The sequence below is a fragment of the Aspergillus luchuensis genome, chromosome 3, assembly GCF_016861625.1.
Source record: "Aspergillus luchuensis IFO 4308 DNA, chromosome 3, nearly complete sequence".
Taxonomy (NCBI): domain Eukaryota; kingdom Fungi; phylum Ascomycota; class Eurotiomycetes; order Eurotiales; family Aspergillaceae; genus Aspergillus; species Aspergillus luchuensis.
Window position 1 is genome coordinate 3,468,497 of NC_054851.1, and position 26,216 is coordinate 3,494,712.

General features: G+C 52.0%; 12 protein-coding genes across 12 annotated transcripts; 4 read left to right on the forward strand and 8 right to left on the reverse strand.

The window, feature by feature from the left end:
- Positions 1–200: 200 nt before the first annotated feature.
- Positions 201–1,407, reverse strand: AKAW2_31163A (uncharacterized protein; the record flags this gene model as incomplete). Its single annotated transcript, XM_041687757.1, has 2 exons — positions 201–1,176; positions 1,232–1,407. 2 exons carry the CDS (start codon positions 1,405–1,407, stop codon positions 201–203), a joined length of 1,152 nt encoding a protein of 383 aa, XP_041541610.1.
- A 630-nt stretch (positions 1,408–2,037) lies between these two features.
- On the forward strand, positions 2,038–4,491 carry AKAW2_31164S (GID4/VID24 family protein; the record flags this gene model as incomplete). The annotated part of the gene is made up of 4 exons (XM_041687758.1): positions 2,038–2,064; positions 2,124–2,489; positions 2,693–4,250; positions 4,301–4,491. The coding sequence occupies 4 exons, from the start codon at positions 2,038–2,040 to the stop codon at positions 4,489–4,491; spliced, it is 2,142 nt and encodes a 713-aa protein (XP_041541611.1).
- Positions 4,492–5,066: 575 nt separating this feature from the next.
- RPS12 (40S ribosomal protein eS12) lies at positions 5,067–5,705 on the reverse strand (the record flags this gene model as incomplete). The annotated part of the gene is made up of 3 exons (XM_041687759.1): positions 5,067–5,191; positions 5,276–5,600; positions 5,703–5,705. The coding sequence occupies 3 exons, from the start codon at positions 5,703–5,705 to the stop codon at positions 5,067–5,069; spliced, it is 453 nt and encodes a 150-aa protein (XP_041541612.1).
- Positions 5,706–6,096: 391 nt separating this feature from the next.
- Positions 6,097–9,975, reverse strand: HOS4 (putative histone deacetylase complex subunit (Hos4); the record flags this gene model as incomplete). The annotated part of the gene is made up of 2 exons (XM_041687760.1): positions 6,097–6,324; positions 6,376–9,975. 2 exons carry the CDS (start codon positions 9,973–9,975, stop codon positions 6,097–6,099), a joined length of 3,828 nt encoding a protein of 1,275 aa, XP_041541613.1.
- Positions 9,976–13,424: 3,449 nt separating this feature from the next.
- On the forward strand, positions 13,425–14,546 carry AKAW2_31167S (putative 3-oxo-5-alpha-steroid 4-dehydrogenase; the record flags this gene model as incomplete). Its single annotated transcript, XM_041687761.1, has 3 exons — positions 13,425–13,523; positions 13,616–14,093; positions 14,146–14,546. 3 exons carry the CDS (start codon positions 13,425–13,427, stop codon positions 14,544–14,546), a joined length of 978 nt encoding a protein of 325 aa, XP_041541614.1.
- Positions 14,547–14,606: 60 nt separating this feature from the next.
- On the reverse strand, positions 14,607–14,993 carry AKAW2_31168A (uncharacterized protein; the record flags this gene model as incomplete). Its single annotated transcript, XM_041687762.1, has 1 exon — positions 14,607–14,993. The coding sequence occupies one exon, from the start codon at positions 14,991–14,993 to the stop codon at positions 14,607–14,609; it is 387 nt and encodes a 128-aa protein (XP_041541615.1).
- Positions 14,994–15,144: 151 nt separating this feature from the next.
- On the reverse strand, positions 15,145–15,418 carry AKAW2_31169A (uncharacterized protein; the record flags this gene model as incomplete). Its single annotated transcript, XM_041687763.1, has 2 exons — positions 15,145–15,264; positions 15,314–15,418. 2 exons carry the CDS (start codon positions 15,416–15,418, stop codon positions 15,145–15,147), a joined length of 225 nt encoding a protein of 74 aa, XP_041541616.1.
- Positions 15,419–16,522: 1,104 nt separating this feature from the next.
- AKAW2_31170A (uncharacterized protein) lies at positions 16,523–17,255 on the reverse strand (the record flags this gene model as incomplete). Its single annotated transcript, XM_041687764.1, has 2 exons — positions 16,523–16,749; positions 16,823–17,255. 2 exons carry the CDS (start codon positions 17,253–17,255, stop codon positions 16,523–16,525), a joined length of 660 nt encoding a protein of 219 aa, XP_041541617.1.
- A 691-nt stretch (positions 17,256–17,946) lies between these two features.
- Positions 17,947–18,651, forward strand: PIN4 (peptidylprolyl isomerase; the record flags this gene model as incomplete). The annotated part of the gene is made up of 3 exons (XM_041687765.1): positions 17,947–18,063; positions 18,291–18,393; positions 18,497–18,651. 3 exons carry the CDS (start codon positions 17,947–17,949, stop codon positions 18,649–18,651), a joined length of 375 nt encoding a protein of 124 aa, XP_041541618.1.
- A 193-nt stretch (positions 18,652–18,844) lies between these two features.
- HUT1 (UDP-galactose transporter HUT1) lies at positions 18,845–20,197 on the reverse strand (the record flags this gene model as incomplete). Its single annotated transcript, XM_041687766.1, has 2 exons — positions 18,845–19,910; positions 19,977–20,197. The coding sequence occupies 2 exons, from the start codon at positions 20,195–20,197 to the stop codon at positions 18,845–18,847; spliced, it is 1,287 nt and encodes a 428-aa protein (XP_041541619.1).
- A 529-nt stretch (positions 20,198–20,726) lies between these two features.
- Positions 20,727–21,380, forward strand: AKAW2_31173S (uncharacterized protein; the record flags this gene model as incomplete). Its single annotated transcript, XM_041687769.1, has 1 exon — positions 20,727–21,380. The coding sequence occupies one exon, from the start codon at positions 20,727–20,729 to the stop codon at positions 21,378–21,380; it is 654 nt and encodes a 217-aa protein (XP_041541620.1).
- A 291-nt stretch (positions 21,381–21,671) lies between these two features.
- On the reverse strand, positions 21,672–26,125 carry SIP3 (putative transcription factor SipA3; the record flags this gene model as incomplete). Its single annotated transcript, XM_041687770.1, has 6 exons — positions 21,672–22,648; positions 22,699–22,920; positions 22,973–23,059; positions 23,107–25,579; positions 25,636–25,999; positions 26,070–26,125. 6 exons carry the CDS (start codon positions 26,123–26,125, stop codon positions 21,672–21,674), a joined length of 4,179 nt encoding a protein of 1,392 aa, XP_041541621.1.
- Between the last annotated feature and the right edge of the window lie 91 nt (positions 26,126–26,216).

Genomic DNA, 26,216 nt, shown 5'->3' on the forward strand with positions numbered 1-26,216 from the left:
TGCGGCATGTGTTATGCAGGACTTTTCTCCCTTTGGAGGCGATATTTGATATTAGAACATTGAGAATTGCTTCTCAAATGAATAGTACATAGATTTATTAGATAAAAGAAATACTGCATAGCCCGTTTCATCATGCTTTCGTATAGGTCAACACTATCTATTCACGCTATGTCAGATACACTAAACAACTTTTAAAAGGGCTACCACTCGCGGATGCCCCCATCAGGTCCAAAGAATTCCTTAGGTGCCCAGGGTTCAGAATTTACCGCCAACTGCCTGACCAGCTCCTCATTCACGTCAATTCCCAATCCCGGCGCCGTCAGAGCATCCACATATCCATCCTTGACGGAGAATACGCTAGGATCCTTGACGTAGCTAGTAATATCATATTCGCCCGCTTCCGTATTATAGTGCATCCCCAGACTCATTTCCTGAATGACAAAGTTGGGAGTCGCCAAGTCCACCTGCATACACGCCGCCAAAGCGATGGATCCCAGAGGACAATGTGGGGCAATTGCAACATCATACGTTTCAGCCATGGAAGCTATGCGTCGTAGCTCGGAGATGCCTCCGCAGTGAGCGATATCGGGCTGGAGGATGTCCACACTCGCGTCTTCTAGGAAGCGTTTCACGTCCCAGCGGCTGTAGAGGCGTTCACCGAGGGCGATGGGGCAAGACACTTGATCCGATAGCTGCTTGATAGCTTCGGGATGTTCAGAGAGGAGCGGCTCCTCCAGGAAAAGAGGGCGGTGCGGTTCCAGGGCTTTGGCGAGCTGTTTGGCCATTGGTTTGTGGAGGCGGCCGTGGAAGTCGAGGGCTGCGTCTAAGCCGAGTGCTTTGACGGTTTTCAGCCGTTCGACGGAGGAGTCCAACGCACGAGGGGAATCGAGCCAGTTGATGTCCTCGGTAGCATTCATCTTGATGGCTTTGAAGCCTTGCGCGAGACGAGCTTTCCCGGCTGCTTCGACATCGGAGGGCCGATCTCCTCCGATCCATGCGTAGACGGACAGTTTGTTCCGGACTTTGCCTCCGAGGAGCTGGTAGATGGGGACGCCAAGGCGACGGCCCTTCAGATCCCAGAGTGCGATGTCAATTCCTGAAATGGCGGACATGAAGACCGGGCCTCCGCGGTAGAAACCCAGACGCCAGGCCATTTGCCATATGTGTTCGATGTCACTGGTCACTCGAGATTAGTTGGATGCCTTGCCCAGCAGGGAGGGTGGATATGTACTCGGCTTCGTAACCTTGGAACCGCTTGCAGAGAGCATTCAATGTGCCTTCGACGGCCTCGGTATGGCCTTCTAGAGTACTTTCACCCCAACCGCATTGGCCATCTTCATCGACGATCTTGACGAAGAGCCAACGGGGAGGGACGCGGAAGTACTCGATGGACTTGATCTTGACCATGCTGGCGAGTGACTATATTTGCTGATTGAGAATGAGTCGATCTCCTGGTGGGCTGGCAGATACACAATATAGACGACGCAATGAGACAACAAGTGATATTTATGATGGTGAAGAGCAATCGGAGTTGCTCCGTCTACCAGGCCGAATTACCGACATGGCTCCATCACGGAGAGGATGAATAGATGGGTTCTCGCAATGGTGGAACTTGGCGACACGGCATCCGATCGACCAAGACCAGACCATGCAGGATGCCCAGGAATGAGAGGAGATTGGCTTTGGCATGAAACGCACCGTTAAAGCCATAGTGGACTCGGCTTATAGACGGACGCTGTCATCCTGCATTAGTTCACATAATTCCGGGGTGCGTGAGGTATTCAAGAGTGGAGTTCGATGAGAATCCCTTGCATGTTTCGCTAAGATGGATGGGACGGCTGTGCAGGACTTCCCCTTTGGTTGGAAATAAAGTGCGTAGCGTGATGATTGTTGTACGTAGATATCTAAATGGTCTAGAGTGGAGTATAACTATGGGGCACATCCGGGGTTCTGTCCAGGCACAGAACCCAGCGTCGGAGGATGGAGGGAGGTGAGCCCCGTTGTGTATGAGGAATGTTTAAGATGTCAAAGACAAATATGCAGCGATGGAGAGAAATTCAGCAGGTACAAGGAAGGCATAAAGTCACCCGGAAAAGATTGTAAGAGAAACTAAAGGAAGCAAGTTCAAACGAGAAGTCGGCGAGGGGTGCCCGATTAGGCAATCCAGTGACTCGGCGGCTTTTGGATTTGCTTTGGAATCGAACTTCCTGCAAGTCAAAAACCTCATCTTCTTCCTCACATTCTGTTGCTTCGGCATCGCCGCTCGTCTTTTTGCACCCTTCCAACGGTCGGGAATTTATGTTTCAATCGCTCCGGCTCCTCGATTTGAGCTACTACTTGTTGGGGATTTTCCTTTCTCCTTGAACCGCCTCCTGGTGGATGCGATCTCCCATCATCCATCTTCCTCCCTGGCGGACTGCCTCTCCGCCGCCACTCGATCTACACCTGTTGCTTTCACTCAGATCATGCCCCCCGTCAACTCGCCATCGGTAAGTTGTCACTACTCGCTCTGGCCCTCCATCCATGTCGATTGTTCCTGCGTATCCCCGTACCTCGGGACGGTCGCCACTTTGACTCTGCGCAGACCGTGGGATTGAGGTACCAAGCCGATGTTGTGACGTGCCTTGCCTTCTCGGTTGATGCCATCGACATGATGAGTTTCCACTCTAACCTTCTCTCCTTTTTATCACAGGATCCCCCCCCTCAGTCGTCTTCCGCTTCTTCGTTTCGGCCTTTGACCGCGCTCTCCTTGCCTGTTCCCTCGCTCCCCGCAGCCGTGTCCGATGACGCTCATGATGATAACGTGAGCTTTCTCCGATCTCGTGTGCGCTCCCCACCAGACTCGACTTCTTCTCTCAGTCGCCAGCGCCGACGTCGACAGCAAATCGCGTCTGATTTCGATCTAGAGCCCATGGAGCTGGATGATCCGTCCCACTTGCGCATCGAAATCAACCGCCGCATCCCCATCGTGCGCCGTCAACGCGACGCCTCCGGCAACCCCAACTTGACCAATCTCCCCAACTACGAAGGTCAAATGTCGAATTCCCGCTCAGTATACGGCTGGGCTCCGGCCTCCGATGACGATGACGATGATGTAGGCTACGAGCCGCTTCACGACAGTAACACCATCTCATGGTTCGGCCGATTCTCCGATCGCTACGCGGCTGCTCGTCGCCACGCGCGCCGGGATGCCGCTGGTCGAAGTCCCCCAACACTGCCAGACGAACCGTCTGACGGCAGTTCCAATCGCCAAAGCGACCCGGCTCTTTCGACAACAGAGGCTTTCTTACAGTCGGTGCGACGCCAACAGCGGGGTTCGCGGACACGCGCGCGGGCGCTTCACGACTATTTATTAGAGCGGGAACGGGCTTCCCAGGATTCGGATGAGAGTCGAGAGCGACCAGGCCCTCCATCAGCCTCACGAGCATATCGCTTCCTTCCCAGCGCCCGGGGCGAGTCGCAACGCTATCTGACGCACAACGACCTACGCGCTCGGATAAGCGCTCATCGACAGTTACACATGGACAACCCTCCGAACCCACGGTTAAAGGAGACCATTCTATATCTGGATCGCCTGCGGTATTCAACCTCATTTGAGGAAAGTCTCACTTCAGCGGCCGCAGGGGGTTTTGTACATACTGATTTCCTCAACGGGAACGAGGATGACTTTATCCTCGATATCAGTTCGATAGCGCCGCCGCCGGAAAGTTCATGGCTTCGTCCGGGTATGGTCTTTTCAGGGTCGCAGCGGGCTGCCAGCAGTGCGAGCTCGCTTTTCGCACAACGAGGGCTCAGCCCATCGGCATCCCAGGACCCAATGATTGTCAATGGGAGTGACAACAGTCGCATTAGTGTATATACCACAACAGGACGACGTTACCTGGCCAATAATATTTACCACCTCGGAGGTGGTAAGGACGAGAACTGGCCAGTCAAGGTCACCATACATAGCATCAACCCGGAAGATATGACGCTGTCGGGTACCATGGAGGCATACAACATACCGGACAAAACGACCCCGGCGCATGATGCACATATCGTCACATATCTGGAGGGAGAGATAATTGATTTTAACAAGCATACGCTCGAAACAAAGAACTTCAAAGCAGATGCGGAGATTGACAGTACATATTGGCGGGAGTTGCAGCCATTCAAGAATCTGAGCGATGAAGAAATGACGCGGAAACTCGTGAGCCGGAAGTGGATAACTGAGCAGTTATCCAAGCAGTGGATACTGATGAGATGGAAGGGTGAGTTCGATTGACAGAGGCTGTAAGGCCATACTAATAAGGCTCTACAGAACGCTGTTTCATCACGCCCACCGACTCCCGACAAGGGCTGACGATCTCGGGATTCTACTATATCTCACTAAACCGGCAGACTGGACATATCGAAGGGTTATATTACGACCCGGGCAGCTCGCCATACCAACAGCTGTCACTGAAACCAGAGTCGAAGAAAATGGTGCGTCCCTCGTACGGGTTCCGCTAACCTTTTTAAAAACAGCACGGTACAGCTGTCTGTCACATATGTCATATGTAAAGTGCTAATCTTGGGGCCCTGCTTATATTATGGCGTTGGACGGGACAATGTTTGCATAGCCGGGTGTTCTTATACCAGTATCAGCATTCATGTCAAATTGTGCAAATATTACCCAATTACCTTACACCAATCTACACATTGTTGCATCTACACCCGGAAAGAACAAAAAGTAGAGTACCATGATCCGTCGATTGTCTGATCCACGCTATCACATAGTGAGACACCCACATCGTAGCTAGATACAACAACAGGATGGAAGAGTATAAGTAATGAGACGCGGCAGCAGCAGCGACGAACAAACCCACTCCAGAGAATCCGTAGCCCGTAAAACCAAATTCACAAACCCCGTGGTTCCCCCAAGTTTATCCATCACCACCACCACACACATATAAGGACATCCCACACCTATAACCGCCCCGCGGACCCTACACCACCGACCGAAGCACACCACTCAAGGGGGTAAAAAAAAAAAGTGTGGAAACCCTTACTACCACTCCTCAGACTTTCGTATCGAAGCGAGCAATTTACTGCTCAGTCTGGAAGTAGTTAAGGAGGACAGAGCGCTCCTGAGACTCCTCACCCCAGTCCTTAACGACGACGCAAGAGCAGTTGACGACCTTGCGGGCGTTACCCTCACGGTCAAGCTGGCCTGAACACAACCACCCACGTTAGCAATCCATCCACACACACCCCGGGAGAAGTCCAAAATGATAATGAAAAGGGGTATACATACAAAGACCAACCCACTCGCCGAGCATCTTTCCATCAGGGACCTTGATAAGGGGGATCTTGTGCTCGGAGCAGAGAGCCACAACAAGCTTCTTGTAGGCCTCCTCCTCGCAGCCCTCGTTCAGGACACACATGTGAGCCTGACGACGGTCCAGGGCCTTAGCGGCCTCGCGCAGACCACGGGCAAGTCCGTCGTGGATGAGAGAGATACGGAGAACTCCCTTCAGGGCATCCAGGACGGACATCTGGCCACCGGCGCCAGCGTCGGCCGAAACCTCGACCTCATCGGCGGCGACAACGGGGTTGGATTGGGTCTCTTCTCCGTCCGACTATAAACATATATCAAGACATTGGTTAGTTGCATTGATTCATTGATCGTGGTGGTGTGTTGTTGGGAAGGTAGCTGGTAGCAGAGAAGGGGGGGGGCGCACCATTTTGATGATTGTGTTGTATGACGAGATGTCGGATTATCCTCAAAGAGTCGAGGTAGTTTGTTCTTGTATAGACTAGTAGGTGGTGGTGCTCGGCCTGTGGTGCGCGCAATTTTGGGCTACTTTCTCGCTAAATGTGTGCCCTACGCATTAGTCATGGTCACGTGAGTTGCGATAAGGTTAAGGTTGTTGGTATGTCACGTGATCTGTATGTATACTTTGCGATCCTGCGATTACTCATATACTACTCATATGCAGAGAACATCGCTACGACTATCGCTACGAACTCCAAGACTGATTATCCAACGTCTCACATCAGGTATCATAGTCATACATCAAGAATTTCACCTGTACAGGCTAGCGTCAAGCTAAAAGAACGCTGAAGCACAAACAATTAGACGTATGTACTAGGCCGGCTGTGTCCATAGCCGTTAGTCAACCCATTTCCTCCCAAAAGCCCGGGCGCCTCCTCGATAGGCGTCCCAGATATATGTCCATTAGCCTGCGGCAGCTCAAGCACGGGCTGCGGCTTGGGTTCCTGATCAATGTGCATCTTCAGAAACTGTATGTCCAACCCATGAAGGTGCGGTATGTGGGGAACGAGATCCATGAAATCAGACAGCTAGATACGTCAGCGCGTGCTCAAGCAATTGGTTCGTCAGGATCAACATACCTTAACCCAGAATACATGTTCCATATCGAAGTATTTAAGTCGTGCTTCGCAGTCTTTTTGCATGATCTGTTCGAAGGACGAGCTAAGAAACTCCGTCTCTTCCGCTTGAACCAGCATCCTTCGTGTGACACGCCACAAGTTCATGCGTTGCGTAGGTGTCGCATTGCGCTTCTCCCATGTGGCATATTGAGATAACTGAAGATCGTTCGTCGCCAGCAATGGTGCGACGAGGTAATTCGGAACCCATTTTTCCTCGGCCACCGTCGGCCCGCAGGATGGATCAAGCTGCTTCGTTTCAGCAGTCACCACTGGCATGAATTTCTTGAGCCATGCATGACTCTTCGCCAGTGGATCATTCGAGCCCACGAGATTTGCTGCAGCTCTGAGCCGACTGGGGAGGGCGTCTCGCCGGCGTTGTTCCTGCTCTTCCTGCTCCCTGCGCAGTTTAGCAAGGCGCTGCCTTTCTTGTTCGAGGCGCCTCTGGCGCTCGTCCTCGGCTTGCTTAATCCGCCGTTGCTCCGCCTCGATCCGCTTGCGCTCTTCCTCTGCAGCCTTCTCCTGGGCAATACGAGCCTCGCGCGCTACCCGCTCTTCCTCTTCTACTCGAGCCTTCTCCGCTTCAGCCGCTAAACGTTCTTCTTCTGCCTGTCGCTCTGCAGCAGCTTTTTCGGCTTCTTTTTGCCGACGCGCTTCGGCTTCGGCTTCGGCTTGGGCTTGGGCTTGGGCTTGAGCTTCGGCTTCAGCCTTGGCTTTGGCCTCCGCCTTAGCCTTGACTTCAGCCTTAGCTTTAGCTTCGGCTTTAGCTTTAGCTTCAGCCTCCGCGGTGCTTGTTGAGTCCTCCATGGGAATATCTTCTAAGCCTTGAGTCTCAACCTTCTCCTGCTCCTCCTTCACGGGGTTCTTCTCTGCTGTCCTAGACGGAACGTCAGGTTCTCTCGATCGTTCCCGTTTAGGCTCTATGGCCTGGGTGTCATCCTTATAACGAGCAGGAGTCTTGAGATCTTCCGAGGTTGGATGGCTCTTCTTCACACCTCCATTGGTAATGTTAGGTGTGCCGTCCTCCGACAGCACACGTCGTTTCTTCTTCTGGGTATCACGCGGGTGCCGTTCTGCATCGGTATCACGGGATCGCGGTCGATCGGGACTAACACTGCTACGTCCGCGTTTCAAATGCGGCGGTCCAGGTCTGGAAGTAGCGGATTCAGAAGGATCAGGGCGCGTCTTGGTATTCTCGTCTCTCCCTGAGATGGACTCGGACGGAGGTAAACTAGGGACTCTCCTATCACGGTCTGGGGGTCGTCCAGCAATTAAGCGTCTCCTCTTGGGCGCTTCATCGCCACGACTAGATTCGCCTTCCCTTGCAGAAGATCCCTTGAATCGAGCCGGTTCCGAACGCGACGCGTCCTGGTCGCCTGCTCCAACCTGGGCAACCTTCGGACGAGGTGCACTGGATTTTTCCTTTCCATGAGCCATAGCCTCTCTCCGGCGCTCCTTCGAAAGTGCATCTTTAGACGAATCTCGACGGCCAGGGCTCGCCATTGCTTTCCTAGGCCGACCTCCCGGGGACGGTGATTCTCTGCGGCCGGTTCGCTTGCCTTCCTTCTCCCTTTCACGCACTCGTCGCGGAGATGAGAATTCGGCTTTGCGCTGCTTCTTTGTCCGGATATAGTCGTCGTATGCATCACGCAGAAGATCGTATTCTTCCTCCCAATTATCAGCCCTACGCTCCCGAGACAATTCGAAGTAGGTACGGTCCTTGTGGAGACGGCGAGTCGGATTGAAACTTGGTTGAGCAAGGAGCAGTTTGATCACGGGAAGGTTGCCTCGGCCAATCGCTGCCAACATAGGGGTGTTGTATCCCGGCTTTTGAGAGCCGCCCGGTACAGGATCTGGATCCGGATCTGCATCGCCCATGCCAAGTAGAAGGGACAACACTTCATCGTGACCACCTTTGGCTGCGGCGATCATAGACTCAGGATCCGCCCTTTGCCCGACATTAAGAATGTTGGCAACTCCAGCGATATCGCCCTTGGCAGCGAATGCTTGTAGATTCTCTGGCGTAGCCTTGGTCCACAGTAGATCATTCCGAGTAGCCTCGCTCCTGACACTCTTCCTTTTGCTCGTGATACCAGCGTAAGGCGGACTTCGTTGTCCACTGACCGGTGGCGATTCACGTGGACTATTGATCGCAACCCGACGGGAGGACGTTTCCCTATTCCCAGATCCTGTTTGCTCTTCTGAGCGACGACTCGGGCGTGGGTTCGCCTTTGCTTCCTCGATCACGCGCCGGATCTCGTCGTAGTCCTCCGAGTCTGAAGGAATCAGATCACTGGGCTCGTCGCCTTCAGCATTGACTGCGCGGGGATTTGCACCGGCCTGAAGCAAGAGCTTGACAACATCAAGATGCCCGTTCTCAACGGCATCTATCAGCGGCGTGTCCCTGTCAATGTTCCTGGTCTCGACCTCACAGCCAGCCTCTAGCAAGAACTTGACAATGGACGCACAACCTTCCAGGGCAGCAATCTGTAGTGGTGTATTTCCCGCATTATCAGCAACATTGAGATCCTCCGGTCGTTCGGCATGTCGAGCCATGGCTACCTCCAACTCCTGGGCGGCACAGGCACGTGCAAGTCGCGTCCGGCCATTTTGATCTCGCTGTTTCTTGTGCCCCATAGGCCGTGCGGGAGACGCCGAAGCACCATCCACAGACGCAACCTTCCGTACATAGGCACTGGGTAAGGGAGACCCGCTGGTAGATGAGGAGACGGACTGTCTGTCTTCGGAACTCTGCCTGGGCACCCCAGAGATGAGCGGGGTGGGTGCCTTCCTCTTTCGTTGCAGATCGCTGCTGAGCTGAGGGCCGGATGCTGTCCGCTTATGAGAACGAACTGGTGAGACAGATCGATCGTTCGGTGCTGGGCGAGGGAGAGAAATCCCATTCAAATCTCGTCGCTCCCGGTCGCGGGGGGCTGCCGAGTGATGTTGACGTGCATTTCGACGAGCATCCGCCTCCCCGTCGACACTCTCGCTGAAGCTGCGCTTCCTTGACGTTCTGGGGGCGGATGTGATCGGATGGGACGATTCGACTCGACTGGGTACCGTCTGGGGTTCCTCGGTCTTCTCAATCTTAACTATGGGGGCGGGTGGCGAGCCGGCCCTCCGCTGAGGGCTGGAGGGGCGCACCGGACGGTCGCGTTCACTGGGCACATCATCATCATCGTCCGCCGATTTCCGCTTTCTCACTTGCAAATCATTAGGAAGATCGCTCTCTGCGGCATCAGCATGGTCATTTGCATCATCACGTCGTTTCGGTTCATGTTTGATGAACTTCCGTCTCTTCTCAGGCGACAGAGATTCGCGGCCCGATTGAATTATGGTTTCTGCCTCCGAGTCAGCCTTGGGGCTCGGTGGCCCATCGCCGTCCCCGACAGCAGGATCTACCTCTTTAGCGGGAGCATCCACTTCCTGAGCAACCGGGGGAGTGGTCCTCTTGGAAGGTGGATGACCCAAGGTAGACTGGTGGTTCACCTTGACAGCAAAAGCGCTTTGTCCGGCATCCAGGGAAGCTGGCAGGGAGGAGACAGCCTCAACATCACTCATAGCGGTAGCACTCGATTTCTGGGGGTTCTGCTCGTCATTTTCGGGGGCCGTGGCGGACTTGAAGACCCGTGGTCAGATACACCAGCAGTTGCGCGCGGAAGCTGGTGCTCGACCACGCTGAACGTAAATAAGAAGTGACAGCTTATTTCCTTTCACCGGACGAAAAGAAAGGTTGGGGTGGTAGAGAGCGAGAGCGAAAAGGGTGAACAGCCGGTTCGATTGGAGAGTGGCGAGAGGGGCCAGAAAAAGGTGTCGAGGTTGGTGGTGAGATCAAGAGAGAGGGTAGCGACAGGATAGCAAGTAGTAGGGAATTCGGTCGGGAGGTGTAAGAGGAGTCGAAATAGTAATTAATCGGACAAGATGAAGGAGAAGGAGGGGGAGGGAGGGGAGGAAGAAGAGGGGAAGAAAATAAGAGTTAAGAAACTAAGCGGATGGTTTGGATGGGAAAAGTTGGAAGGGGGAAAGAAGAAGTAAGTCGAGAGGACAGAAATAGTGGAAGAAAGAAAAGATGAAAGAAGATGGGAGAAGTTGAAACGGCCGACGGGCACTGGGATGGGCGAAATTACCAGGTAATGGCGGTCCCGTAGTGGAAGTTGGTAGCAGGACCAGGGCGGTAGGAGTAGTTCGCCGTCCGTGAAGTTAGTTGGGTCTTAGTGGATGGTTAGTGAAGATTTCTGGAGGATCCGGAGGGCGGACTAGCAACAAAAAAGGGTAAAAGGAAAATAGGGATTCAAAATGATCAGAAGTTGTTATGGAAATAATTGTGACTAAAAAGAAAGAGAAACTGGAGAAATAAGAATACGAATAAGAAAATTAATATGATTGTAAATGACAACAACAGCAGCAGCAGTAGCAGCGACAGTTAGACAACAACAATAAACAACAGTCAAGACCAAATAATCATAATAATGATGATAACAGTAATAATAGTAGTGCTCCCGTAGTTACTGGACTAATCACGCATTGGGGTGGAAACGACGACCCCGAGGGATGAATGATGATTGCTAGGAGTCATCCGCCGCCGCCGCAGCCAGCAGCAGCAACAGCCAAAGCAGCAGCAACAGCCAAAGCAGCAGCAAGCAGAAGAAATCAATCGATCGTTAGTTCATCGTTCGAGTCGTCGTGGTCATAGTGGTCATAGTTAGTATTCGCCCCGGGAAACTTACCACCGGGGGCCTTGCCATTTGGCCACCGGCGGAGCAAATGCCTTTCGCTAGTTGGTTAGTCATAGATAGTCCCCCAGTCTGACCAAGTACGGTACAGAAATTCAGGGTATTGAAATTCATTTCGTGAAATTGAGGGGTGGGCTGCTGTTGCTGTTGCTGCTGCTGCTGCTGCTGCTTCTTGCTGCTACTGTGGCCTGTGGAAAGTGTGGATTAAATTGAATCAATTCGATAAATAGATAGCTGGGGATGTGACAATTCGTGACCCGCCAAGTAAAGTACTTACGTTTATTCGAACCCCATGAAACGGCAAATGATGGGCAGTCAGGGAGCAGAAGAGGGTAGGTCAGTGTTGATTATTACCACACTGCCGTTTCCGCAGGCTGAATACGGACGTAGACGGGATGTATCTACCCTATAACCAGGTACTAGTTGCAACTATGACACCTTGGAAAGATGGAATGGATGGAGACCAATTCAGCTACTGCTGACCAGACTGACTTACCTTCCTTGATCCTTACGTACAGCGGGGGGGGCAACGCCAGTCACTATCCATCCAATCCCACCTCCGACGGACAAGTCCAGCTGCAGCCGTGATTGAAGCGACCCGACCGACCGGAGGAAAGCCTGCTCTTTGCCTGCTGGCCTTGTTGGCCTTGCTGGCCGGTTCTGCCTGAGGGTCGAATGCGTCGACTCGCGCGACCCAGATCCAGAAACTCAAATGATTAGTACACAGTTTTTAGTTAGTTAGTATCCTGCGAGAAGGCCCAAAAGCGGGCGGGGATGGGCGGTCAAGACCAGTGACTCTGTCGAGGAACGATGTGGCGGAAAAAACATCTAACTGATTTTCCCTATTCATTTCTTTTTCTTCTTTCTCTCTCGGTTTTCCTCTCCTTCGCCGGAGCTGACTGCATAGCGCCCACTTTTTTTTTTTTTTTTCCTTTTTATTTTTACTTTTTTTGGTCGGTCACTCACTCTTGCGTCTGAAACTCGGGCTCTGGAACGGAGGAGACGGAGGGAGGAGGGGGGACCACAGAATCGAAGGAAAAGGAAAGTGACGGGACGGGGGAGCCAGTCAAATGGCAGTCAGTGCCAGTTTAGTGGCAGATTGGCAGATGGGCAGTCCCCTCCCAATTCTCGTCGCCATTGGGTCATTTCCCTTGGAAGCTGCGTAGGCTATCAGGCTAGGCATCAGCTCGTCCCCTGGTTTGACCAATTATTGATGGCCGAGCGACCCGGTTCTTGCTGTTTTCAGCCTAGAAGGGTTCTGCAAAAAAAAGAGCGCGACCCACTGGGCAAAGCAGATCTCCTCCCATCCTCGGCTGAGACCAGTCATCGCAAAGGTTGCTTGCAGCTTATCGCCCCGCTTTGCCCCCCCTTCCTCTTTGCTGCTGCTGCTGCTGCTGTTGTTGCTGTTGCTGTTATGTTAGTTTAGTAGTATAGCTTGTGGTGGTGGTAATTAATGATGGTGGGCGGCCTTTTTGGTTGGCGTTGCATGGGTGACTTTCTACTACCTCAACCCCCGTCCATGGATCGTCCGAGTCCTTTGGGACAAAAAGGGGGGTCATGTTGTGGTGAAGGAGTGAAAGAGTCAAGTTGTCCGGTGATCCGGAATGTTGGATTGATCCAAATCAATCCCTATTTTAAATACCGAGTATGCTGGGGTAGTACACACGCATACACATACACACACACACACCGGACGGAGGAGGAGAATTGAAGCTCCTCCCTCCAAGTCCTCTCCTCCCTCCGGACCTCCGATGACCCGGTCATTTGGGAGGTCTGTTTATTGCAGGAGGATGAAGAGGCCGCTCTAGTCTCGGGTCTAGCTCGCAAGCTGCTTCCTTCTCACGAGACCCTGGTGGATCAAACACACGCCGATTCCTACTCGGACGGGGAGAGCCTGTTTATGATTTATGACTGCTCATCTCGCTCATCCCCTTGGCTGTGGAGTGGTTTCGGTGGTTTTTGTTCTCCACATCTCGAGCTTTTTGAACGTGTCGCATCATCATGACAGCCTCTACCCTTTGTAACCGTAATATTACCACTTTACCAGAGCCTCCTCTGCCTCGCCCCGGTGCCATGATACCATCCGGCCCGGGGCGCAGCTCGCTCGCTTTGCCTTTCTCTCGCATCCTCTCCAGCTTCTCTCCTGTTGTCTAGACTCTTGTCACCAATTATAGGAGCCGGCGGACCTTGGTGTGGCCATTAGCTGTTCTCTCCCCTCACCCCTCCCCCCTCCGCTGCAAAAGTCCTACTCCGCATTGGCGGCGGACTCCGGTCGCAATGGAGCTTCCCTTCAACCTGGTGGATACAGCTCTTTCCTCCACGCACATTGACGCCATCGACGCCCTTCGAGCCTTTTTTCTTTTGGCATCCTGCACGGTATGCACCGATATGTTGCCATTCCAAATTCGAGGCAGGCGACGTTGCGAAATGACTCTGCATCAAAACTAAACCCAGAATATCCTACCTAGATCCTCTCCGTCAGCATCTTGCCACATTCGCTTCACTCACGCTTCATTCCTTATGGCGCTCGTACAACCTCGACGGCCGACTCGCAGTCCTCGCAGTCCTCACCCCCGGCGTCCTCGGACTCTCCGGCAGCCCGCGCTCTTGACTATGCTGCCGCCTTGACAGTCCCTCACAGCTACTTCACACAATTCTACATTGCCTCCGTTCTGGCTTCGGTCTTCTGGGCTGCGCAGCTTTTGTGTCAGGGTGCTGTGTTCCAGGCCTTTGCGACGAGAATCAGTCCGGAACATATGCAACAGTCCATGTCGATACAGCAAGTCTTCTTGTGCTGGGCGCTCATGCTCATCCAGGGTGCAAGGCGGCTATATGAGTGCAGCGCCTTCGCCAAGCCTTCGGCCTCGAGAATGTGGTTTGTTCACTGGCTCGTAGGCCTTGCATTTTACCTAGCAGTATCCGTTGCCTTATGGATTGAAGGAGCAGGTACCACTCCGACTGACAGGCTAGTGTACGGAACCCCACTGATCGCATCTAGGAGCCCTGCTGTCTCATAAAGTGATTCTCGACGACGTCAAGGTTACGATAGCTCCGTCTCTCCGCACCTTTGTCTGCATCCCTCTTTTCTTGATTGCATCGGGCGTCCAGCACGACTGCCACCATTATCTCTTCTCTCTGAAGAAGTATACCCTACCCACTCATCCCATTTTCCGCGGGATTATCTGTCCGCATTATACAGCAGAGTGTGTGATATATCTCTCGCTGGCTCTGCTGGGCGCGCCCAAGGGTGAGGTCGTAAACAAGTCGCTGTTGTCCGCTCTCGTATTTGTCGTTATCAACTTGGGCGTCACCGCTGCGAACACCAGGCAGTGGTATATGCGAAAATTCGGCGTGGAATCTGTGCGGGAGAGATGGAACATGATCCCTTTGGTTTACTAATTATGTAGCATGAGACCAGCGGGGAAATTGCCCCGAGACATGAGTCCCGGATGCCTCGCGTCACCGACTGCCCAGGAACCTCATCGTATTCCCGAGACTTGCAACTTTGAGCACGTCTCGATAAGTCAAGCTTATCCTAGTCTCCCTCTCCAGGCAGCCGCACTCATACCTGTCTGGCTCCCTCAACAGATCCCAGTTGCAGATGGATTCTGCGCCCAGCCCTTCATCCCTGGAGGTTTCTGCAATTCCATGCAGAAAGTCGGTATAGATACTCTTCGTGGTAACGAGCAGGCTGCGTCTCTCCTGCAGAATCCTATACACCGGACGCCGGCCATGTCCGTTCCCATCGCCGTCCTCACTTTTCTCGTACAGATCTAGCACGATAGGAGCTCCCAGGCTCACAGTGGCTACGAGCGGGTAGTAGGCAGCACCGTCTTCATGCGGCATTATGCCCTGTCCCGGGCGGTATTCATTTACCAGAACATGATTCGGGGCGCGATGCGGGGCGTCGGCGAAAAGGCCCAAGGAGTCGAAGCGAGGGGTGATGATGGGTGAGACGAGCCAAGAAGGCAACGGGGAGGAAATGAGCGCGTTCGATTTAGTCAGGGCCGAGGGCCAGGATTGAAGACGCCGGTGAGCTAGATGAGTCCAGCGGGGTAGCGGCGCAGTCGTTATCTATAGCCGGGGTTCCAATGAGCGCCCAACCTCCCCACAGGGCCTGAATGAACTTAGGCCACTACACAGTAAAGCCACGGTGACTCACTCACCTTTCGGAGGAGAAACTCCTCTTCATCCTCCGAGATGAAATTCGCTATGTAGAAGCCATCGTCCGGCAGTGATTTGATGCGGGCAGACTCAAGATCGGCTCTCATTTGCTGGAGTCGATCCCGGGGAGCACAGAGCAAATAGACTATCCCTGTTGTTCGATGAGGGGTCGGATGACGACTAGTAGGAGAGGTTTAATCTATCAGAACAAGTCCGTTGAGTTGGTTACACGGTAAGCCGGCGATCAGACAGCGGGGGGTCACGAAGAAAGAAGGGGGGATCGTAGTGAAACTTACCGGGCGTTGAGCGTAGACCGGGAACCCAGACGGGATGAATAACTGGGGATGAATGGCTGATCTGGGAATAAGAAGTAGGTGATGATGCCGATGAATGGCATGTCGTCACGATGAGACGCAATGGCTGCCCACTTTGGCCGTGATGTGGTACGTAAGCGCGTAGCGTTTACTCCATCACAATGAATTGATGCCCAAGTTACAGTGTAACTGGGCGTGTGGGTGATAAGAATAGAAGTCACTTGCTCTCACTTGCTCCTCACCTGACATCTGCTGACAGCTCATGACTCGACAAAAAAGCTTAGCCGTTAACTATACTCCGGGACTGAAGTTACTTCCGAATCGAGCTTCATATACATGGCACTCGAGTGAAATAGCAAATCGGATGGTTCCATGAATGGTGATGTGTGCCGCTACTATCAATTTTCTCAAGCTGTCTCTGGTAATCTAATTCAGTGTGGTGGACGTCCATTACTAATAATTACCTATCTAGTACTATATTCTAATTTAGGGCTCCAATAATTAGCAAGATCCAAGCCGCGATATGCTCGTCTGCAAGCTTACAGCAAGCCATTAAATATCACCGAAGCTCAGACTATATCAGGAGGAATATGGCCAGTACTAGAGGAACAAAGCTATCGGTGCTCTCACTAGAATGGATACAAAATATGTATCCTTATTCTACTATGAACCCATATTATCATATTCTACTATAAACCTGACTATTTACATCCCTTTAGTCATCACAAAGTAAACCCAAGGATAATAAATCGTCTCATCGTCCACAGGGTCCAGTATCAATGGGAGGTACATATTCCTCCATTCTTCTTGAAACTCATTGCAGAACCACTCCGCATTCATTTGTACCTTCCGGCACTTGCAATACTCCCAGTATGCAGGATACCACCCAGACTGTGCTCAATCAACAAGGGCAGCCACTTTGGGATTTGGATCCAGGGTTATCATGATATTAGGCGAAATCAGGTCATTATGTGTGAACACAATTGACGATACTATATCATCATCGATTTCGATCCCGCAAGCATCCTGGAGTTGGTTAACAGCATCTTCGCCTTGAAACGGGCCAACCAGTTCCGGACGGTCTATAACATAGATGTCCGTCAGTGGATTCTTGTCTAAGTTGCCTAATGATATAATTGGTCAGCTTCATGGATCTCAGTCTAGTACTAGTAATGAGAGATATTATATTCAACTCACCAATGTACTTGTCTCGCGGATCTTGTTCCAAAGTCCGCAACAGCTTGACATACTGATGAAGTTCCTCGCAGATAGCTTGTTTCTCGTCATCGCTTAGACCACCCCATCGATCTGCTAAAGTGTCACCTTCTATCAGTGACATATATATGAAGGTCTGTCCATTATCTTCGATCCAGCCGAAGATCTCGGGAACAGGAATGCGGCCCTGGGATTCCTCGCGCACCATGATCTGTGTTTGGGCCTCAACAATGCTCACACTAAGACCATATTTGATGACTACTCTCAATGATGGGATTATAACAGAAGGAGGATAGTTGAGGTTTGTGGCGGCAACATTGCCTGTCTTCAAGTTGAGGTCTCGTACTTCTGCTAGTGAAGGAAGCGCAGGGGCCCGACCCTCCTGGAAGAAGCTGCTTTCAGGGAAGATCTTCATTAGGTTATGGATGAAGCGAGAGAGATGGTGGTGGTGTTTTGTTTGGCTGTGTTCTAGAAGAGTATCCACGGTATACGAGAAGGGCTAAAATGCGTGTGAATTGTCTGGGCTGAATACGGAAGGGAAGTTAAGGACTAGAAAGAGAATAATGGTGCCTCCAGGGGCCCTGTAATGAAGGAACCTTTGGAAGACTTTATAAGCGTTTCCTTGAAGGCCTTTCTCTGTAGTGGTTTCGATCATGAGGGTTACTACTGTGCATCATTCAGATCTACGGTCTAGATCTACCGGAGCAGTCAGCGGTGGCTAGTTAGTTTTATATCTAGGGAAGTTCACGTTATAGTCATCCAAAGAGACAGAGAAGTGTTCATACCTCCTAGACGCTGAACAGAAGCCAGACACTCAACTAATCAGCTGCGAGTTCCCTACCAGACACATTGTAGTATTAGTGAGATCACCCACTCAGCGTGTAACTACGCTCCGCAAAGCATTGGTTGTATATCTGCCTCAGGCCGCCACCCCACCACAAAGCATCCCCTCGGCGGGGGAAAATCATTTGCTTCATATGCAAACAGCAACAGCAACAGCAAACATCATCTTTCGTCTAACCATCACCACTGCATCTTCCCCGTTCACTACGCGTCCTCGTTATCTTCCTCACATACTCAACTTCAAGTTAAAGGAGTAATAAACCATGGCACCCAAGAACAAAGGCGGCGACAAGAAGGGCAAGGATGGCGGAGACAGCAACAGCAAAGGCGGCGGAAAGGGCCTCAAGCCTGCGAATGCTATTAACGTGAGACATATTCTTGTACGTATCTCATCTGTCTCTCTCCACTTCTTTGTATTTCTCTTGTTGTGTTGTATGGCTGTAGGTGGTCTTCTTGCTTTGGTTTGGCGGTGGGGTGTGTTTCTCTATGTGATGGGGATATACTCCTACCATCTACCTATGTCTATCTGTCAATGAAGACGAGAAGATGATGGCTATGCATATAACAATAATCTAGCGACCAGATACAATAACTGACAAAGCTGCAGTGCGAGAAATTCTCCAAAAAGGAAGAAGCCCTAGAGAAGTTGCGCAACGGAGCCAAATTCGACGAAGTCGCGAGGGAATTCTCGGAGGATAAGGCTCGGCAGGGTATGTATTCCTCTAATTTTTCTTCTGTTCTATTTGTTGTTCATTCCTCCCTCGGCGTGGACTATTGGCTTGGTGATGTTGATGCTAAGGGAAATTGGTACAGGCGGCTCCCTTGGCTGGAAGACCCGGGGCAGTCTGGATGCGACGTTTGAGAAGGCGGCGTATGATCTGGAGCCGAGTACGACGGGAAACCCCAAGTATGTGGATGTGAAGACTGGGTTTGGGTACCATATTATTATGGTTGAGGGGAGGAAGTAATCTATCATATTACTAGTGTTTGTTTTTATTAAGTCATGTTAGGGCTAGGTTAGGATTGGTATGAATATTGTATGAAGAAAACCAGTTGATCAATCAATCTATGAGATCAGACCAAGTCTAGAAATAATGAAACTATATGTACATATGCAGAAAAGTAATACAAATCTATCATAAGGCGAGTATATATTACCGCCTACTGCTTCTTAGCAGCCTTCGCTCGCTCCTTGGCTGCCTTCTCCTGCCGTTGGACGATAGCTTCAGCGCCAATACCGCCAAAGACAAGACCCACGCCCAGCCACTGACCTGCGGAGAGGGAGTGGCCGAACCAGAACACACTCAGGAGCATGGTCAGCATCTTGCGCGTGACCGTCACCGTAACCAGGAGTAAGGATGAGAAGCGCGACAGCGTGTAGAAGATGAACAACTGTCCGATGGCTCCGCAGGCGGCGAATCCGAGCACGTTCTTCAGGGCTTCCGGGTGACGGGACAGGAAGCCAATGGCGGAGTTCAGCTCAGTTTCTGTGGATGGGGGAATGGGGAAAGGCAGAAGGTTGTGCAAAATGCCAGTCGAGGACAGATGGGGCATGATCAACAGGTAGCTGCTCGTCAGGACGGTTGAGAGCACGTTCTGAGCAACCATCATTTGCGGTCCCGTGAAGCGCGTGTACAGCTGCGGAGAGCTGAAGACGTGGTCCTGGGTGGTGTTCGTGAGGCCGTCCAGGAGCAGGTTGATGGAAAGGAGAAAGATTCCCCATGTGCTTGAGCCGGACTGGCCCTTAGCGGCTGATGCGGCGACCTTCTTGCTGGTTCCGGGGTGGTGGAGGGTGAATGTAGCGACTCCGAGGGTGACCAGGAGAACGACACCGTACTTGTACAGAGGGTATCTCTTGCGGAAGATGGTCAGGTGCAAGAACATGACAGGCAGAAGCTTGCACGATTTGGCGAGGATGAAGGTGAGGTAGTCGATGTGCGCGAGACTGGCATATCCGAAGGGCGATGCGAGAGACGAGGAGATGCTGACCAGGAGCAAGGGAAAGACGATTTTCTTGGTTGGGAAGGGAGAGGGGATCTTCTGGCCGGACGGAGTCGAAAAGAATAGGTACAGGAAGCCGGTGATGGCGGCAAAGGTCGACTGAATCGTGTTCAGGACAATCGAATAGGTGAAGCGCTCTGTCGGTGGTTCGGGGACTTCAGCAGTCGGAGGATGAGTAGGATAGGATACGGTGGTGATGGCTTCTTGAAGCACACCCCAGGAAAGACTAAAACAGTCACAGTTAGCATTTTATTGACCTCAAATCTCTCAACACCATGAACGAGAGACATACAAAGAAGCGTAGATTCCAAGAACACAGATCGCAAGTTGCATCAAGCCGGGGGTGTCCGGCGCATTCTCCTGCGGCGCATGCTTTCCAGAAGCACTTCCATTTGCGACGGAAGATTTCCCATTCATCTTCTTATCCAGCGACTGCAAATCATCCGGAGGCATATGCATCAGTTCAGAGGACGTGGCGCGTTGCAAAGGCGCAGCTTGTTTCTGGCGCGCCATGATCGACGAGGAACAAAAGCAGCGCTTATACTTCGTCCAGGTTATTTGCAATAAGATAAGAAAGAGGACGAGGGCAAGAATATAATCAGTATTGAATCGCCAAACACTGACGAATATAGAGGAGGTATGTGAAAATAGACAGACAGTCAAACAAAGCCTCGATGGAGCAGACAGTTGACTTTATAGTTGAGCAAAGAAACCGATGATGCCATGTGTTCTTCTGCGCGTCTCCAAAACCCGCCGCGGAATCTCGGCGCGATCGCCCTATTTTTTTCTTTCCTTCCGCCCCGCCGAGTCTCATTCTTCGGTCTCACTTGTTCGACCCTTAATTTAATTCTAGAACTTACAATCGCGAACTATAGTTCCTACCTATCTACCAGTGCCAGGTAAGTCCTATCCATTTATTCACTTTCAATCATGACCACAAGCGCATAAACTAATTAACCCAATTAGAAATTATAGACTCCATTGTAGCTACACCTCCAATTCCGCCTCAACTCTACCATCTACAACCACAACCACCGCCATCATGACTACCACAATACCACCACCATCCCAAGAACAACAAGCCACTCCATCAACACCAGAAATGATAGCAACAACACCCCTTCCCCCCTCCGCCCTCACAACCCTCCTCTCATCCACCACAACACCACCACCGACCCCCCTCTCCGCAAACACCCTCCAAATCCTGCACAACCTCCAACACCAACACCTGTGGACCTCCCTGCGCGTGCACGACCTCCACCTCCCCAGCAACTCCAAACAGCAACAACCCCTCTACCTCATCTCCGGCATTCCCCCGCACCATCTCTACATCCACCCGGACGAGCAACTCTTCATGCTGGAGCGCGGGCTGCGCGAAGACGACGTCGAGCTAGAGCGCATGTTCGTCCTCCCCACGGTTCAGGGCGAGTCATGGACGCTGCGCAAGTTGGCGGGAGTGTTTGATTCGTTACCTGAGGGTAGCGGGGAAGGAGAAGTACTGGAAGGAGGAGGAGGGGCAGGGGAGAAGGCGGAGAAGTTGAGGGAGTATTATGAGTATCGGGGGAAGGCAAGGGCTACGAAGGAGTGGGGTGGGAAGAGGTTGTTGTTGGCTATGGTGGATAGGAGGATGGGGGGTGATGGGACAGTGGTGTATTATGTTGTGCAGGATGGTGCGGTGAAACCGAGGCAGAATTAATCTACGATGGGGGGTGGGGGGAAGGGAGACAGGGACATATGCTGCTGGGCTTACACAAAGAAGCATTGAAGCAAGCGATTCCTTCCAATTTATCTTTACACCGAAGAAGATCGAATTATATACACGGATGACAGACAGCAACAAGAGACGAACCGGACCAAGTACCTCGCAGAGGCATTCGACGAAACGGACAGATGAGCAACTGCAGCCGGGTATCGTGGGAACAAGCAAGTAACGGGGACAGACAAAAACAGCCATGCATCCTTAGCCATGTTGTCGAAAACAAACAACTCATGGCGCACCTAAGGGACGTTCATCCTCAATTTGTGCGTGTTCCGCCTGGCAGCTAGTGCAGTACGTTTCGTACCATTGCTGAACATCATCGGTGAGTTCGGCAAAGACACTCGGCCCTGAGCGGTCCACCTCGAGGTCCACGTCTTCTTCACCTTCATTCTTACCGAGAAGAATCTGGATCTGGCGACAACGTCGCAATTCCTGTCGCAACCATCGCTCCCACTCGCTTTGGATTACTTCTCTTTCGATGCTGTTGACCACGCGGAGAGCTACCAGGAGATCGTGTCGGTATGAACCCAACCGTTCGCGCGTTTGCTGAATCCGTCGGGCTGCACTCCTGGTCATGGAGTCCCGGAACCCTGACGTTCCCAGAGAGATTGTGTTTCCTGGGCTGCGTACGGTCTGCTGGTGGAAGGTTGCGAAACAATCACTCACGTTTTCACTACCGTGGCCAATCGTTGTATTGGCGATCGCGTCGTCGATATCTCTCATGTAAATAGCTTTGGTCATGACGTTGTCGGGGCTAACTCCGATGCGGGCCATGAAGTTCCCAACAGTCCTGTCGTGCCACCATTCATAGGCATCGCGGGACGAATAGAACCCATTGATCAACATACTCGACAATAATAAGATGAGAATGACCTTGTTTGCGTGTGTGGTCTTCCACACCCAACGTAGGAAAGCGAACATCCACATCATCAGGTCAGAAACAATGCTCTCAGTCAAAGATGCACACCTCTCAAAGAGAAGCTGTGGCAGGGACCTCTGAATGCGAGGGTTGCGCAGCTTCAATTGTAGGTCGGTCTGTGGCGAGAACTGGGAGGAGAAGTTTTGACGTCCAATGTGTCCGAAAATTGTAATGGCCTTCTTGGTACGACTATGCGCGCCGAGCCTGCGGACCTGGTCGCCAACTAGATCGACAAGGTCTAACGCGTCTTGCTCCAGATCATTGGTGGCGTTTTTATCAATAATATCTAAGATATCTTAGCAAGCGCCGATGGCTCTCCTAGGGGCAACAACTCACGCTGAAGGCCATATGGGGACCACAGCCACTCCACTTTAGTATAGATAGAGAGCTTGCACTTTCCCTTTGCGACAAATGTAATCACAACCTTGCTGACCAGCCTGAAGGATCTCTTGAAAGGAAGATGCCAAGGCGTCCGCTTGTCTGTAATCACATAGCAGAGATGATCATTCAGGACATCAATCATCTGATAATCCGAGATCTCCTTAGTATGGGTACGTCCTAGACCGAGTTAGTGAGAACGATACATGGCATGCTAGGGTATCCAACGTACCAAGGGCATCAGCCGTCTCAATTTCATAATGGAAATCTCGTCTAAGATGGTTGGACTCTTGTCTGACCCAGGGTCCTTGTTTGATACCTGTACTCAATTAGCAATGGCCAGCGTTAGCCCTGAGCTTGACTTACCCTTCGCTCTCCGTTGATGAAGGAGAAGCTGCCAGACGGCGCTCTTGTCTCCGAAAAGAATATGGAAGACCGCTTTAGCACTTGTATCAAAGACCTTTTCGGCTGCCAGATGAAGATCTCCTTGGGGTACATATTGAACAGGCTGCGTTGGTAGTCTGAACTTGGGAGTGTCCTTGCCATTGCCATTCTTCTTATGCATGTCCAGGTCGTTATCAATATAGACACCAACATCTTTCTTCGGAGGTTCCGTGCCACTTTCTCCTCCCTCAACATGATCGTCCCCAGCAGCTACATCCTCCCAGCTATCGAGGCTAGGAGTCCGCGTTAGTGCTTCACTCTCCATCCGGTTCAAGGTCTTGAAGGTAGCTTCCAGGCCCAGTGGCTCGGCGGCAGTTGAATTATGAATCAAAAAGTTAAGTCGCCGTTGAAGAAGTCGCAATGGTTCAAGGAATGTCTTAACAGTTCCACGACCCGGAGTATCGTCTCCTGGAGGAGGGATCATATGAAGATACAAAAAGTCACAGTCCCTTCCTGGGGCAGCAGTAACTTCTTTAATACTCTCTAATGAGATACACGTCGTGAGTACTAGACCGAAATGGTGGCTGTAGAAGTAAATGTTTTGGGTCGTAACGTAGGCCCTTCCGGGGAAATCTTGCTGATCGTTAGGATTCCAGGTAGCGCGGAACACCATAACCAGAGGTTCATCTTTTTTGATGTCAGGAAATAGCAGCCGGAACTGCGCATCCTGAATCTTAAGCTGCTGCGGGTAGTAACTGGGATAGTCGTGCGCATCGCCAAGCAATGCCCGCTGCATCTTGGACGAGTCTCCGTCAAGGCTCACCGTCTGCCTGTGACGTGGCCCAGACTTCGGCGGCTTATTCCCTGGGGACCCACTAGACGTGTCAGCTTCGGCTGTCAAGAATTGTTTAGATGGATCATTCGCTGGCGAGGCCGGCTTGTCTGAGGGGCCTGAGTCCTGCTCGCCAGGTAGTCCTATGCGTTCACGTTCAATCCAATTCATGAAGCCCCAGTTTGAACTACCCCACAGATTAGCCATCATGCCACTCGGCATTCCTCCGGTTTTGTCGGCTTGGCCCAGTCCTATACCCCTTTCATTGCTTACGATCACAGCGGCCTTGCTCATAGTTGTTGGGGCAGGTGGATTTGCCAAGGTGCCTGGGGCAAGAGTAGAGGGGGGATCGTTGCCAAATGTCGAGCTACGAGTCCTAGTCCCATCAACATCGAGGGGCAAAGGGGGGCTACCCGGCCCAAGAGCACTGTGACTGGCAGATATCAAGCTTGCTATGCCACCTCCAGCACCCGGTAACGAAGTGGACGGCGCCACTGCATTGTTTGATTTGCGGTGAAGGTCCAACTTCTGCATCATACGCGATGCGTGTTCGCGTGCGGAGCTTTCGGAATCCAGCGTCGTCAACCTCCTATAACTGCTGAGGTCACTACTGTTCCTCATGGCGGATGGGTCTCTTTCAGGTAGGGCGAGCATCCCGCTGCGATCTGCAGAGCTCTGCTCGTCACTGGCACGGGGAGTGAGCGAATCAGAAGGATCGGCAGCAAACTCGGGAGCCGGGGGCTGAGAGATTGCGAAAGCAGGATCCTGAACAGTAACTTTGCCGGACACTGAAAGATCAGTGCTAGCCGGATTTTCCAGAGCCTTCCGCTTGGCGGCCTCGAAGGCAGCAATCCAGTCCATGAGTTCTTTCTGAGTTTCAGCCTGGAGCATGATGGTATTGCTCTTGGTTTTAACTTCGAAGCAAAATCTGCGCTCTTCCTGAAAGGCAGCCCGAACACTGCAGAGAAGGACGCCTATTCTTTCGCTCTCTTCAACGCCACCTGTTCGCGAGCCTTGGACAAGGCAGCCGAAAATGCCGTGTTTCAAGAATGCCCACCGTCTAACCCAGATAGTCCGGGTAGGCTTGCCAGAAAGTGTTCGCAGGAACACCCATCCTTGCTTCTCGGGTCTAGCCTCCTTGCTCATGCTGGTTGTCGACAGAGGCCGGGAGCCGAGGTAGGGAACAGTGGACAAAGAGTAGTCTTCTAGTTCTCGAGATGGCCTAGCTGCATTCTCTGCTGCTTCTTCGATCTGTTTCCTCGAAGTCAAAAGCTCCCGCTTGGAAGATCGCTCGCTCCCTTCCATCTCGTGAGCCCAGCCTTTGATGCGATCCATCTCCTGACCCCATTTCGCGAACGCCGTGCCATTGCTGTTGTGGAATATCTTGAGCTCCCGCCACTGATCATACGAAACCCGGACTAGCAGTCGGTCGAGCGCGTTCCGCAATTGGGGGGCCTGTATCGAATAGTCCATCGACGCTTTGAGGTAAGCTTTGCGAGCTTCGTGGAGTTGAAAGGCATCCTCTCTTAATGAAGAAGGCTCCTTCGATTTCGATTGCGACGAGTATCGGGCCAACAGATAGTCGTACTGTTTCTGTGTCTGCTCGAGGTTGCGACGGATCTCCTATAGCGGGGTAAGAGCCACATCCGCACGAGTTTCAGGGGCAACCAGTCAAGTACCTTGAAAGTCCGCAAATCTTCATGCATGAAGGCCCGGATTGGCTCAGCAATAAGATTTTCCATCTTTTTGACAGTGGATATCAGCCCATTCCACATGTCCTTCGTGCTGTCACCACACCTCCTCATCGACTGCAGCGTGTAATCATGATCCAGGACGGCTTCGGAGACCAGTAGGGGGTTCGTAGAATAAGACAGGAAGATGTTCGCCGCGCTTTCCATTGCCGCAAGCTCCGAAGAGAGCTTGGAAGCGGCCCTCGCATAGCCGTCGAGCCATCTTTCGAGGAATTCGATCTGGTCGGAGAAGTGAAGGGTGGTGGCTCGGAATGTGGGCGAGTCGAGAGCAGCCTCCTTTAGACCAACTGGACTTTACCGGAAGAGTTAGAAAGGAACCTATGCAGCGATTCGAAGAAGCAGAGCCGATTCAGAGGACTTACACGACGCTGACGAGCTTCCCGACCTGGGGTAATGGGATCTGCGGCTGAGTCGACATCTAGTGTATGTCACCAGCCATACACTTGATGCGAGCAGAAGTAGCGGCAAGACAAGGCAGCAATGAGGCCCCTGGTCAAGTCAAGGAATAA